Source organism: Cydia pomonella, chromosome 1 (assembly GCF_033807575.1).
Source record: "Cydia pomonella isolate Wapato2018A chromosome 1, ilCydPomo1, whole genome shotgun sequence".
Taxonomy (NCBI): Eukaryota; Metazoa; Arthropoda; class Insecta; order Lepidoptera; family Tortricidae; genus Cydia; species Cydia pomonella.
Window position 1 is genome coordinate 19,734,137 of NC_084703.1, and position 14,353 is coordinate 19,748,489.

General features: G+C 37.9%; 1 protein-coding gene across 11 annotated transcripts in view; it reads right to left on the bottom strand.

The window, feature by feature from the left end:
• LOC133526851 (protein AF-10-like) overlaps positions 1 to 14,353 on the bottom strand; it is a 96,843-nt gene that overhangs the window by 23,904 nt on the left and 58,586 nt on the right. For 9 of the 11 annotated variants that reach the window (XM_061863755.1, XM_061863738.1, XM_061863731.1 and 6 more), the window contains 5 exons: positions 4,984 to 5,046; positions 2,113 to 2,222; positions 1,477 to 1,628; positions 834 to 935; positions 212 to 248 (listed from right to left, as the gene is read on the bottom strand). In XM_061863755.1, the coding sequence (XP_061719739.1) occupies positions 212 to 248; positions 834 to 935; positions 1,477 to 1,628; positions 2,113 to 2,222; positions 4,984 to 5,046 (464 nt within the window). The remainder of the gene's footprint in view (positions 1 to 211; positions 249 to 833; positions 936 to 1,476; positions 1,629 to 2,112; positions 2,223 to 4,983; positions 5,047 to 14,353) is intronic. The other 2 variants (XM_061863713.1, XM_061863747.1) reach the window with 1 other exon arrangement.

The window sequence follows — 14,353 nt, forward strand, 5'->3', positions numbered from 1 at the left end:
CAGAGGTTTGAGTGCCGTCGGAATTTTATATTGACAGCTTTTGCTTCACTCATACACATCACATTTGTCTTCCTCACTTCTCTATTCCATAGTCCATAAACCTCTATTTCAAGACTTTCTAGATCATATTATAAAGGACTCAATATACTTAGGAAACTAGTTAAACTTATAAATAACTCAAAACTACTGAAAAATTTCAACTTCTACTTACTTGGACTCCAGCTTAGGTTTCAGCGGCCTTTCAGAACCTTAAAAAGAATAAATTTTATTAAACTCGTGTTTATAACTCAATTTTAATGCAAACCTATTTTAACCTACTTCAATATTTCAAAAACAAGAGGTTGTTTTTTTTTTCACGACATCAGTTTCTAAAGGCTCTTTATCTTCTTTCGTTCTCTCTCGCTCTCTTTATATTCTTTAAAAACTCAATGTAATCTGATAAAGAGATCAAGCATTTCCATTAAAAAAGTGCTATTTGACGAAGTGTAACGGTGTGAAGAACGGAACTCCTCAACGCCATGTACTTCACGCTTGACGATTTGTTTTCTCTTGTTTGTTAAGCAAGTAATGTTATAAGCAACATTTTCGTCAAGGTCCAGTCTTTTAAGCATACTTATAGCGGTTTTTATATTTTCATCTACAAATCGAGTATTAGCAATTAAACAGCTATTTGGTGAAATGGAACCGCTGATAAAGATCAGAATGGAACACCTCATCGACAAGTATTTTACATCTTTGGACTACTTGTAATTCTTCAAACTGTTTGGTGTAGTCGATAATTCAGTCTTAGGAATAGTCCCGACAGTTATGTTATTGAGAACTAAATAACTAACTGGGAGAGCTTGGCGGAGAGTCCTTTATGGTCTCCTGGTAGATAGGCGGCGGCGTGGGCTGCGGCTGCCGGCGGATGCTGGCCAGGCTTTGTGCTGCCGACTCTGCGGAAATTAAAAACCGTTGCGGTTATTACGTCTTCTGTTATTACTTATTAGATACTATGTATTTGGTCCATGTCCATTCCATGCTAACTTAGACAAGTTTATCACGCGAGGTTTATATTTGTCTCCATTACAAGATTGCCATAATACAAATAATTTCTAAATTAATTGAAGCTTGGTAACTAGAGGCGTAAGCACTTAGTCGACTTGCGAATATGTTAGAATTCATTCATTTTACGCACTTATTTTATAAATGAAATTAGGAGTTTATAGTGGTGTTACCATAGTTATTATACTGCAAAGCATAGTCGTCCGACTATGCTTGAAGCGTATGTTGTGGAAGTAGCCAGTACGATTTCAAGAAAAGTTCAGTAGCGCGGTTTTTAACAAAGATGTTTAAAACAGCAGTTACAGCTAAGGAATTTGATTTCTGTGCCGCGTGTCATAAAGACAGTGTGAATCTCATATTATTGTTACTGTAAAATCAAATTCCATGAGTGTACGTGAAGAATGCCGTAAATATTGGCAATTAAGTACTTACGTATAGTGGATGTAGTGGGGTTGCTGGCCATGGTGACGACGGAGGACGCCATGGCGGCGCGCTTCTTGTTGCGCACCGTGACGGGCGGCATGCCGCCCATGCCCGCCACCGCCAGCCCGCCGTCTTTACTGGACCCGGGCAGGCAGCTCACACTACACAGACACATTATTAGTCATACTTCCAACTTAAATCATACAGTCGGCATCAACAACGCACCACAAGTGTTTGCCATTCTCTTAGTATTACAAATGTAGGTATACAGTATCTCGTTTTGTTAAGCTATTAGAGTATGGTAGATATTTAGAAACAGTCTTTTCTGCTCGGTACAGTCATAGGTACACAGTCAGCCTTAATAGAAGCAGAGCTAGGACCTCGCTAATGCTCTACATAAATTATACATATGTGATCTTTACTAATATGAACAATCTTGCTTGCCAAATGAGTAATAAAATAAAATTAGGACAGCATTGCGCAGTCAATAGTAAAAAATCCCACTTACAAAAACTTTTTTGTACTAAGATACATCGCTGTGCGCGCTAATATGTTTGTCGTAAAACCAATAAAATATTGAAGTTTAACGTTCGCTAACTACTGCGCCAAATAAACAAAATGAAGGAATCAGTAGGCAATGGCAACCTGGATTTGGTGGGGTCCTGCTGCATCTCGTAGGCGACGTTGAGGCCGCCCCAGCTGCTGCGCGCGGGGACTCCGTGAGGAGAGTGACTCATCCCCGGCTCCATGGCGGCCTGAAACATACAACTACTTTACTGCCTTTCCTTGACAATCATTAACAACTCTTAAGCGTATAAATACTTCCAAGTTTTTACGACGGAATGCAATTAAATATAATGCATACCGTGTCATCTCGGCTAAGTATAATTAAAGGTTGTATCTTTATTTATAATTTCCTTATTATTCTAAAATTATTCATCGCTGTTTTCTCGATATTTTCAGTCTAAATGATTTATTGGGATAATTAATTGTAGCATGGCATTACCCGTTCAGCGGGCAAATATGGTTAAGATTCAATTTATTGAATTATTATTTGTAGAGTTTAAACTTTAAACGCTTACCATTCTTAATATTCAGAAGTATTATTAGGTCGCACCGGACATAGTGAGTTAGTATTCGGGAAGCACGTACACAAATTGAGTGATAACAAACAAGGTTAGAACGGCTACATGTCACAGTAAACGCGCAAGTGTGATATCCCACCGCGGAGGGAACGATAGCAGATGTGGGCCGGCATCGGCAGCGGCATCGCCGTACGACTGAATGGCGCGCCTGGCGGTCACATGGCGGCGTGCGCGCAGCGCGCGGTTCGCGCAGGTAGTCGAGGGGTTGGGGGAGCAGGTACTAAATGCCGATTAAAGGTACTTTTTCAAGGAGTATCTATTCTGCAAACATTTACGTTACGTTTTATTTTACAAAATAACACGCTCACGGAAAATACCAGGAAAACCCATAGTTATAAATATAATAATAATTAATAACCACCAATAACCTGCCCTGGCGGCATACTAGGTTAGGTTTTTTACAATGTGTTTATATGTGTTTTGTTTAGTATTTTTTAATGTTTTCATATTTTACTTTTATATCCATATTGTATAAAACATAATCCTAAGAAGAAAGAGAAATAAATGAATAACACTGGTAATTGGTCAATTTTTAAACGCTATTTATTGTTACCGACAATTGACACGTTTGACTTAAATAATTATTATAACATCATGTTATTTAGGATTGATGAGAAATAAAATATAAACAATAATATTATTTTTTAATCAAAACTAGATTAAGGTAGTTTTATTTTTCTCGCGCAATAAAAACGTATTCTAACAACAAATATGTTGACGTTTGACTAATACGTATTTAATACACTGGTGGGAGTAGCAAAGCAAAACTTTTGATAGATTGTTCACCCGTGAAAAGTTTTGTCGTATTTGCCCGTCCTTCACAATAGGCAGACTTAAAAGGGGGCTGTTTTGTAGATATCATGGGTATAAGAAAGTTTCTTACGTCATCGATTTAATATTAAATCGATGTCTTACGTTCTAAATAGCTGTGATTTTATGAAAACTCTAAAACGGCTTAAGCGATCATATTGAAATATTTTTAATGAGTTTTTTTATGAAGTTATACCTACTTTTAGCATGTTTTAAAGATTTTGTACACACGGTTCAATAGAAAGTGTTAAAAAAACACAATATTGCCATTAAATGTGTGAGATGGTTTTTCAAGACCCCTCTTGCCCCAAGAGGCATAAGGCACCCCTCACTATAGGGTTGAAGCGAAACATCCCCAATTGACAAGTACGGGAGCTAGGTACACAATGATTTTTCAAGTTTTTATTTTACCGCATCATGCTAAATTGCATTTGCATTGCTTTCTAGTACTAACTATTAATGAACATATTAAAGGTCAACCTATCAAGACTAGCAACACCGGTAAACGCAAATTCTGAGCATATGTGAGTTTCTAAGTTGTCATTAAGTTGGGTCTACAATCAGACAAACACAGGTCAAAAACACAAGCCTTCTCGAATACTTGGTTTAGTACTAAAATTATAGTTGGATTGGACAGATTCGGTAGTTGATCAGACCATCGAACTGCCATTTAAAATCTGTAAAAGCCGCACTTAAAGAAAATGGGATACACGTTAGTCGATTGGATCCATTTCGCCTTAGAACCAGAGGTGATTTGTAACTATAGTGATACTTTCTCTTTCAGTAGTAGCACAATCGGAATAGGAGCAGTCTTGAAATCTCTGGAATAGCACTGAAACTTGGTATATACACCGTGTTTTTATTGAATTGCGTTAACTCCGGGGTTTCGGTAAGTACGTTTAAGGAAACTAAATGGCATAGTTAATTTTCAAAAAAAATATTTTTTTTGTTTTTTTTTACTATTTTTATTTTTATAAAAAGTAACTAAATGTTGCATATAGCGTTGTTGTAACACGGGCATTACATTTAACTCAACCAAACAATTGAAAACTGTGACATATCAATGTCATTTCTAACATCGATCGTCCGAGATAGTACGTACGTTTAGTAGCAAATGTATGAACTCGCACTAAACACTAACTAATAAGTAAACAGGTCCTAAAGCAAGTGTACACGCTCGTAAGGGCCTTATAATATAAAAAATTATGATTGATTATCTCCGAAATGGAGTTAGTTAGAATATCGGTATCTTTGAGAAAGTTACTTAATTTAAGCTCAGGAATGCACCCTCGAAATTAACGCAAATCAAAAAAACACGGTGTATATATATATATATAAATTAAAGGCCACTTTTTCATGCCAACACCATTTGACAGTTGGGGACCTCGAGGAATCGAATCAAGAGGTGTGTCCATGAAAAAGGGGCATTTAATTTATATACATACCAAATCTCAGGACTGTACTAGACATTTCGAGGTTGGTCCTATTTCGATTGTGCTGAAGGTAATTATTTTTAAAATTATATTGGGTATCATTATATTTTAACTTTATTACTACTTGCCTGTTTTTGGGGTTGATGGAATATATGAGGCGAAGGTGCCGACATCTCTGGCGGTGCTGAAACCTTTATCGAATATAAATTGAAAATGTTTAATACAGGTAATTATTAAAATAAGTTGTTAGCAACAAACATCGAAACTACAAAAATATAATCATTACGCTGGGCAACCTGAAAGTTACGGGAATATAAAAAAATAAGGCTTTAAATGATGGAATAATAGTTATTTGTTTTACAACGGCAAAGTTGTTGTTTAACCCCTCGTGCTAATATTGATAACCAAGATTTCTAAATACGAACCACGAGCGCGATTGGTTCGATAAGTGGAATCTTGAGTGTTGCGAGGATTTTACTTTTAAAGTTTCTCATCATTTTTTGAAGGATAAAGTTTCGTGGCACCAATTGACAAGAGCGGTTTCTGGGCGTCCGACAACAAGTTAAGTATCCACGGCAAAACAATTCCGTACTCTCAATTCTTGCTGTAAAACAATTTGTATTTGACTCATTCCAATACACAAGACTGTTGGATTTCCCGATATGTTACATAATGGTCTTCCGTTATCAGTTGACGCACAATATCAGCGTTTTCATTAGTAACGGCCGATTTCGGTCCACCTTCACGCCCATCATCTATGAGGGATACACGGCCACGTTGAAATTCTGAATACCAACTGTATTTTCTCGTCTTTGAAGATGCTTGACTACTAAAAGCAGCAGTCAATCGATTACCTCATTGTTCTTGTGTTATTCCAGTTTTAAAAGTAAAAGTCCTAATAAATCATACCTCTAAAATTTTGTACACAATAATGCCATTTTCACCAGCGACTCGACGACTTGGAACACAATTTAAAAATATACCTTAGTTTTTGTTTTCTTAGTGGCAAGTGTTTCTGAATATTGAACTTTAGTCCTTTAGTTTTTGCATACTTTTGGTACAAGCTTTTATTGACTGTAATTTCCTTTCCACAAGCAACTACTTATTAAGACAATTCTAAAAACCCCAAACATAATTATTAATAATTATGTTGCTTTGTTTTATCACATAGTTCCTATGGCCATCTCTTGTATCCATTATCAGATCAGCTTGATGGTAATATTGCATTGTCACCCGACTTACATATGTACCTACGCAAATTTTCAGCTTCATCGGAAACACCGGGAAGTGGGACAAATTTAACTTGCACGATTTAACCCACACAAACAAATATAGTTAAATAAAAGCTTGTAAAGAGCTTGTATAGGGACTTATGAAAACAATAATTCGATCAAAGGGTTCATTTTTTAAATAATTAGCTTGCTCGAGTTTTCACAGTAGCCCGATGGGTATTAAATTGTAAAGTATTGATGCCATTAATTTTTTTTCCACAGGCTACCGAGAGCAAAAACTCGATCCATCTAGGTTCTATTGCTGGAAAAGTTCGCTTTTGTGTGTTTTCAATATTTATAACATACATTATTTGGTGTGTGTGAAGTCCCCAATCCGCATTGTGCTAACGTGGCTGCCTACGTTACGTTGCCAGGTGCAGTGAGTGGGTCGTAAGTGAATATATATAGCCGTGATGACCTGATGACGTGAATCGTCATTGAATTGTTTACATGATATAAAGTCGAATTATATGAATTTTCGAATGAATGCTAGCAAAAAATAACAGTATGATAGATTTTTGCCGCTACTGTAGATAAAAGAAACAATCTCAAACATTTTGTAATGGCATCGCCCTTTGCCTGTCAAGAACTTTCACCTATATCTACTTCAACAACAACATCGCCGTAAATTCATAATAGGTATTTGATGTTATGAAAATGTATTTAGGTATCGACTATAAACAAGCCAGATCCCGAAATTGAATACCGGTATCGGTATATCGGTTTATATGTATGAAAATATTAACGGTTTTTGGTACAGACCTATTAGTATTGTATATTTATAAGCATTTTCATATATCTGGGGGCACGTGCTCTAACCAAGATATAGCATTTAATACACTGAAAAGATAATCTAAGAACACATTTATAAAGTGCCTGTATCTATTTCTACGAGGGGGGTTTGAGAAGTAACTTGTTTCGCCTCTGTATGTATTGATTTAGTTTCGGCGTTAGTTTCTCTCGGCGTCAACTCTGTATGTATTGAATTAGTTTAGTAGCTAAAAATATTTTATCTCTGGCGTCAGTAGTTCAAACAAAAGTGGTCTGAGTTACGCGGCAAAATGGAGAAAATTGTAATTCGTGAAGTTATTCCGTTCTTTTTTTTTGGGAGGCAAAAATGCGAAACAAATTACCTACGTTGAGTAGCACGTGTCCTTCCTACGAAACGGTTCGACTTTGGGTAAATGAGTTTAAGCGAGACAGGATTAGCATTGAAGACCCTGGAGCTCCGAAAACGGCAGTTTTACCCGAAGTCATCGACGAGTTGCACATGAGAAAGCTTTGTGCAAGGTGGGTGCCACGATTACAGACTCCAGAACATGCGTATTCGCATGCGAATATCTGATGAAAATTTGGTGGTGTTTACAAAAATTCAACAGATTTTATTCGCCGTTTTGTCACTATTGATAAAATCTGGATCCATCACTACATCTCGGAGCCGAAACAACAATCGAAACAATGGGTTGGTCATGGTGAGCCAGTTCCAAAGAAAGCCAAATGCATTCAGTCTGCTGGTAAGGTGATGGCGTCTGTGTTTTAGGACGCAAAGGGAATACTTTTAATTGACTATCTTGCAAAGGGGATACTATAACTGCAGGTTTAGCAAAAAAGAAAGTGATATTTCACCATGACAACGCTCCAGTCGTCCATTTAAGTCGTGTCGCTGCATACAAATTGTCGAAGTTACGATATGAACTTCTTCCACACCCTGCTTATTCACCAGATTTGGCTCCGTCGGACTATCACCTCTTCCCGAAACTCAAAACATTTCTCTTAGGGCGAAAATTTATGTTCAATGAGGAGGTTAAACGGAAGGTCAATGCGTATTTCGAGGCCCTTGAAGAGACGCACTTCCGTGAAGGCATAGAGAGATTGCAGATTCGTTGGGACAAGTGCGTAGAACTTCGGGGGGATTACGTAGAGAAATAAAATAAATACATCTGCAATATTATTATTTTTTCATATCAAACCAAGTTACTTCTCAAACAACCCTCATAGCTTCACCGAATCTGATAGAAAATATAATATTATTTTCTGTCCAACATCCTATATGATTTCTTGGATATCTATTTGAATTACTCGTTTTTAGGGTTCCGTAGTCAACTAGGAACCCTTATAGTTTTGCCATGTCCGTCTGTCTATCTATCTGTCCGAGGATTTGCTCCGTGGTCGTTAGTGCTAGAAAGATGAAATTTGGCATGGACATATAAATCCATAAAGCCGACAAAGTCGTACAATATAATCTAAAATTTTTTTAGGGTACCTCTCCTACATGTACAGTGGGGGTGATTTTTTTTTACTTTAACCCTACAGTGTGATGTATGGTTGGATAGGTCTTTCAAAACTAATAGGGATCTTCAACAAACATTTTTTGATAAAGTGAATATATTCGGAGATAATCGCTCAGAAAGAAAAAAAATGTCCCCTCCCCCTCTAACTTTTGAACTATAGGTCCAAAAAATAAATTAAAAGTGGAAGTAGAGCTTAAGAAAGACATTAAATGAAAACTGTAGCGGAATTGATCAGTTTAGCTGTTTTTGAGTTATCGCAAATAGTTTCCCCTTCATAGTAAAAAGACGTAAGTACATCCACAGTTAAACGTTATTACCACATTAAATGGGTTGTTAAAGTTATTTGGCATTATTCATGTAAATAAGCTAAAATGTAAGATAAAAATTTGCTTATTTACCACATTATATTTTTATTTAATATTTAATTTGTCTAAAACAGTTTCATTGGCTGTATGAGTAAAGCCGTTGACTATTGGCAGTTTTAGAACGAAAGAGTAAATATTAAAAAGTAAGAGGCAATCCCGCTAATTTTATATTCATATTCGTTTATTGCACTCATGTACGATGCATTATGTCTAGGAGGTATTGTTATACTTTACTTTTTCATGCTTTAATGAACCAAATCATTTTAAAATTACTGCAGTTTGCAAAAAAAAAAAACTGTTTTATTCATCTATATAACAATCTAAATGTTTTACGCTATGGGATATTTATCTTTAGACATGGAGTCTCCGAATGCAAGTAAGTCTGTTAGTGATTATGCAAATTTGCCTATTTGTTTAACTAGGGTGAAAGGTACCGTTTCATCTGTTGGTTAACAATCTAGTATACTTTAAGCTCCAGTTTAGCTTATTGTGACGGAAGAGTAACTACGGAATCCACCCAACACTGAGCATGATCTGACATGCTCTTGGTCGGTTTTATGTATATATGTTACCAACCTTATTTTCTTTCTTAGTTAACGCATACGAATAAAAGTTGATTAAGTTTGAAAAGACAATTTGAATACTATCTGTTTGCCAGTAAGTACTAAACCGAGACCGTATTACATTGTTAATGTATTCATGAGTCGCGTAAGCTAGGCACCTTCAGAAATGCTCTCGATAAAGAGAACATGCATAAACAATGCTTTAGTTGTGCAACATGAAGGCAAGGCGGTTAGTATTCCTAGATACAGCTAAATAAAGTTAACCAGTCAACAGATTTTTTATAACGGGCACCATAACGAGAACCGAATATTTCACGTGCAACAAGTATTTAACATTATAAACCAAATGCCACATTATAGGAAAAGATCTGTTCACTCGGGACCACACAACCGTTATTTTAATGTGAAACGAACCAATGAAAACATAAGTCGACCCTTTGTGAACTTTTTAGCGACAGTTATCAATAACATGTGATTCAACAAGGGAGGTGAACGATTAAATACACACGTGAATCAGTTGTATTAGCACATAACCACAGTAAACAAGATTTTCAGGTTAGTACCTATTGAATGCGCTACCCTATACATCAGTGTCGATCGGGATGCGTCTGTTAATTCTACTAACATGCAACTCTAGGCACGGCATGGGCCGATTAATCGATCTTTACATAGTTAAATTTATATAATCTGCTTAATAGTCTAACAATAAGATAAGTACGTTATATATGACCAACCTTCACCGATCAGCGTGACTGATGAAACTTAATATTAGTTTATGAAAGAGAATATATTCCTGAACATAAATAAATAAGGTTGCCTAAAAAAGGCTATTTTTAATTATAAAAAAATGTTTCTTTTTTCAATTTTTTCCGACTTGCCTGATGAACTATGGAAGGTAGAGGTAAGAAATGGAATCTCCATATACCAAAAAGTGTCACCATAAAATCTTAAATAGGTGACGCTACAATACCTAGAATACTTGAAAAAAAAAAAAACAAATCATAGACAGCGCACTTCACTCCGTCAATAACGCCTAGGTTCTTAGCTACTCTAGAGAGCTGAAGAAGATTTGGAACTATTATTTATAGCTGACAACTGGATACTTTTGCATCAGTTCTGCCTATGGAGATTGCGTTCCTTACCTCTACCTTCCATATGACGAACGAACTAAGTTGCAATGTAAAGTATACAACTTGTACAGGACGAATCAATTGGGTTGCCTATTTCCGGTCACTATTATGTGGTATTCATGTATTGCAATAAAAAAATACAATTCTTCTATCAACTACAACGCATAATAGTTCGGCTATCGATGTTGAGTACGCAAAATAGTTCGCCTACCACTTAGTTGTCTCGCCTTTACTCTTAAGAACAGCCTTGATCCTCAATGGCATCGTCGCTATCAACTCGTCGCACTCCTCTGGGGTTACAGACTCCCAGACAGCGACGATTTTCTCTTTTAAATCACTTTTTGACCTCGATGGAAACTTGCATAATTTATTTTTTCCATTTTCCACCACAATGTTTCAATGGGTGACAAATCTGGACTATTCGACGGCCACTCCATAGTGGGGATTCCTTTAGACTCGAGCCAAGTCTTCGTGGTCTTCGCAGTATGGCAAGATGCCCCGTCTTGTTGAAAAGTGTAGACATTTTCATATTTCAATAGCGGAACTATCAGTGCCGGATTAACCATTAAGCAAAATAAGCACTTGCTTAGGGCACCACGTCTAGGGGGGCACCAAAATCGTTGGCAAAAAAAACGGGTAGTTTGTACATGAACCTTTGTGCGTCGTGTATAGGGCACGTAAGCGCGTCTCCAACGCAGGCCTTTGCCCCTACGAGGAGGCCCATTCCATCAGGCTTGCAATATCGTCGTTGCGCTGTCCAAAGCTGATATGTGCTCGATTTTTGATTGACAAATAGTTACCTAGCAACAATACACATAAGGTTAATTAAAATCGCGCACTAATCAGATTTGGAAAGCGCACCGACGATACTGATTTTTTCCTCATACTTTACCCATTGGTTCGTGGTTGATTTTTGATTTCCAGTATTCTGCAAATCTGTCAGCCTTTGGGCCAAAGGGCCTTACACCCAACGTAGACCTCAGTTTTAGAAAGCTACTTGTCTTCAATCCTACGTGGAGCTTGTTCTTCAGCCTTCTCGGAGAGTCGAATTTAATAGTAGATCTACTTTTGTCTTAATTTATAATTATGTTGTGTCCGAATTTCGCTCTCTTGCAACTCGGCCTTCGGCTTCGCACTGAAGTCTTAACAGATTTTCGAGGATCGGAATTTGTCACTCATGCTGCCCGAGCTCTTGCACACCAGATTGGTTTGCGACGTATTGCACACGGCCAAGCTGCAGAGCCGCGATCGTGCGAACTAATTGTCAAAGTTTTATTATAAAAAAACTGATGACGGAATCAAAGGCTAAAGTGCAGGTTTGGGGCCCCACGAAGGTCGAAAACCAAAAGCATACGGTTTTATTTGAACCAAAGGTTTCCTTTACCATAATTAATCTTTGTTTTCCTAAGATTTAATTAAAAAGTGATGCCACCCAGATTTTTGATTAAGGTTTTTTCAGCTTCGGCGAAGTCGGTCAGCCGGAGGTCAATAACTGTTTAAGTTTAGATTCTAAGTTACGTTTGGTATCATTTTCGACAAAATCTAAAATGTAGATCATACCAAATTTCATTCAAATAGGTGCAGTCGGTTATTGATTCCCCACATAAACTTCCACCCTCCTTTACACATCCTTAGCGATGATTTTTTAGATTAAAACTATCCTGTCCTTTCTTGGAACTAAACTAATTATCTCTATACCAAATTTCAATTAAATTGGTTCAGCGGTTGAAGCGTGAAGAGGAATATTAAAAAAAAATTAAAAGTTTACACGTTTCCACTTCGGAATGGTGTCAATGTTATACTATACCATACTCGTAAATGAGTTCGGCATTCCCGATTTATACGAAAACGATACCAAACATAGCCTACTAGCTTAACTGATGTAGATAACAAGATAAAGTTGAGAGCCCACCCCCTCCTCTAAAAATGTACACTACAAAACTTGGTGGCTCCACTTCTTAACGAAATCAACCCTTGGGTCCTAACTCCTAGGGGCCAATCCTGCCAAAGGAAATCTTCGGTTCGAAACGCCTATTTCATCGGCTGCAACTAACTCTAATCAAGTGCCCTCTTGAGCGAGGCCAAATGCGGAGCAGCAGGAGAGCCATGATCACATTGGTTCGATTTCGTTAGGGCTTATTCATACTCGGCTTTTTACTTTATGCAAAAGTTAGCCTTAAGCCTCACATAAATCAGGCTTTCGTCTCTCCCTCGCGGCTGAGCATTATGCCTTGTGTACAATTCGCCATTGGTTTTTTTTTTACAGCGCGCCGCCATCAGACTCTCCGGGCGTCTAACCTTGTGAGGACCTCAGCCTTCGGCCTCATTCACACAATTTATCAATTCCAAGTTCTTCTTTCTTGCAGCGTGGCCTTTGGCCTCATACGTAAAAGCGCCGATCGGACCGCGCTTTAAGCCTTATGAAGAGCTCAGCTTTCGACTTAGTTTTTTAAGACACTTGGCCATAGATTCTTGCCGGAGCTCGGCCCTGCTGAAGCTCAACCTTAGGCCTCTCATGAATGCGCTTCTCAGAAAAGCTCTCTTTTCAACCCTGTGTGGAGCTCGACCTTAGTCCTCGCTTACACTGGGTATTTTTTCAGTCACAAAACCCAGCTCTCTCGCAACTCCGCCTTTAGGTCTTGCTCGGAAGCGCCAAGTGGGCACTCCGGATCTTCAACCTTATGAGCATGGCCGTTGGATTAGTTTTTTGACTATTGCCACCATTGGTTCAATTCCAAGCACTGCTATCCTGCAGTACGGCCTTCGGCCTCGCACGATTGCCCGCCACGGTAGAAACAACTGAGGGTCAACCGCGAACCACGTTCGACGTGTTGTCTCCCTGTCGCACATACGAATGTACAATTGCCTCTGGGCCTCAGTCCTTATGTAACTTTCGGGTTACTTTTGGTCATGTTACTTCTAGGGTTTATTTGTGAAGTGAACCAAAGCAGGTTTTAATCACATAGTTAGCCGGAAAGGCAAGTACACAATCATAGATATAGGTAATTTCAGTCATTTAGTTCACGCATGCTTTGATAAAGGTGACATTAGGATGGCGACTGCACCAGCATTACTGTTGCAACGTTACTGCTGCAGCACTGTCAATTTCCTTGATAAAATAAGTAATGGATTGAAAATACAAATTGCAGCAGTAATGCGACCATGAATGTCACTTAGTTTACCAACAAAAATCAATGTTGTCAATGTAGCCTAGGCAAAGGGGGCACCAAGATCTAGAATGCTTAGGGCATCAAAATTTCTTAATCCGGCACTGGGAACTATTATGCGTTGTAGTTGATAGAAGAATTGTATTTTTTGATTGAATACATGAGTATTTTTTTGTTGTTTTATATAGGAAATAAAGTTGATTCATTTTACAACACTCTTTTTTCATTCTTGCTCCTATGCTACTAAAATTACTTACGAGATTTGACTTTGAAAAAAAGTTACTTCAATTTTAAATAGTAGCCGAATTCTTCTGCATTGGGGCTCGTAGGGTTGCCTGCGAAAATCCGGTCACAAATAAGGGCTGCCAGGATTTTAAATAAAATAAGAAGGGAAGACTTTTATCGATAACTCATAATAGTATTTTATGCAACAGTTGTATAAGAAGGGTCAAAAAAGGCGAGTGGCGTGAGTTACAATGTGAGCCGGAGCCGAAGGCGTAGGCGAACATTGTAAAGGAATACGCCACGAGCATTTTTTGACCTACTTATACAACGTTGCATACAATATTTTTCCTACGAGTCAACAAAAATAAATCTTCATTTAGGTAAACAAATTACAGCAAAAGTATATAGCCAAGACGCGCGAGCATACCTTGTTACGCGCCCGGCCCGCCCCGGGCCGCGGCCGGTCGGCGACACCTCCTCGTAACT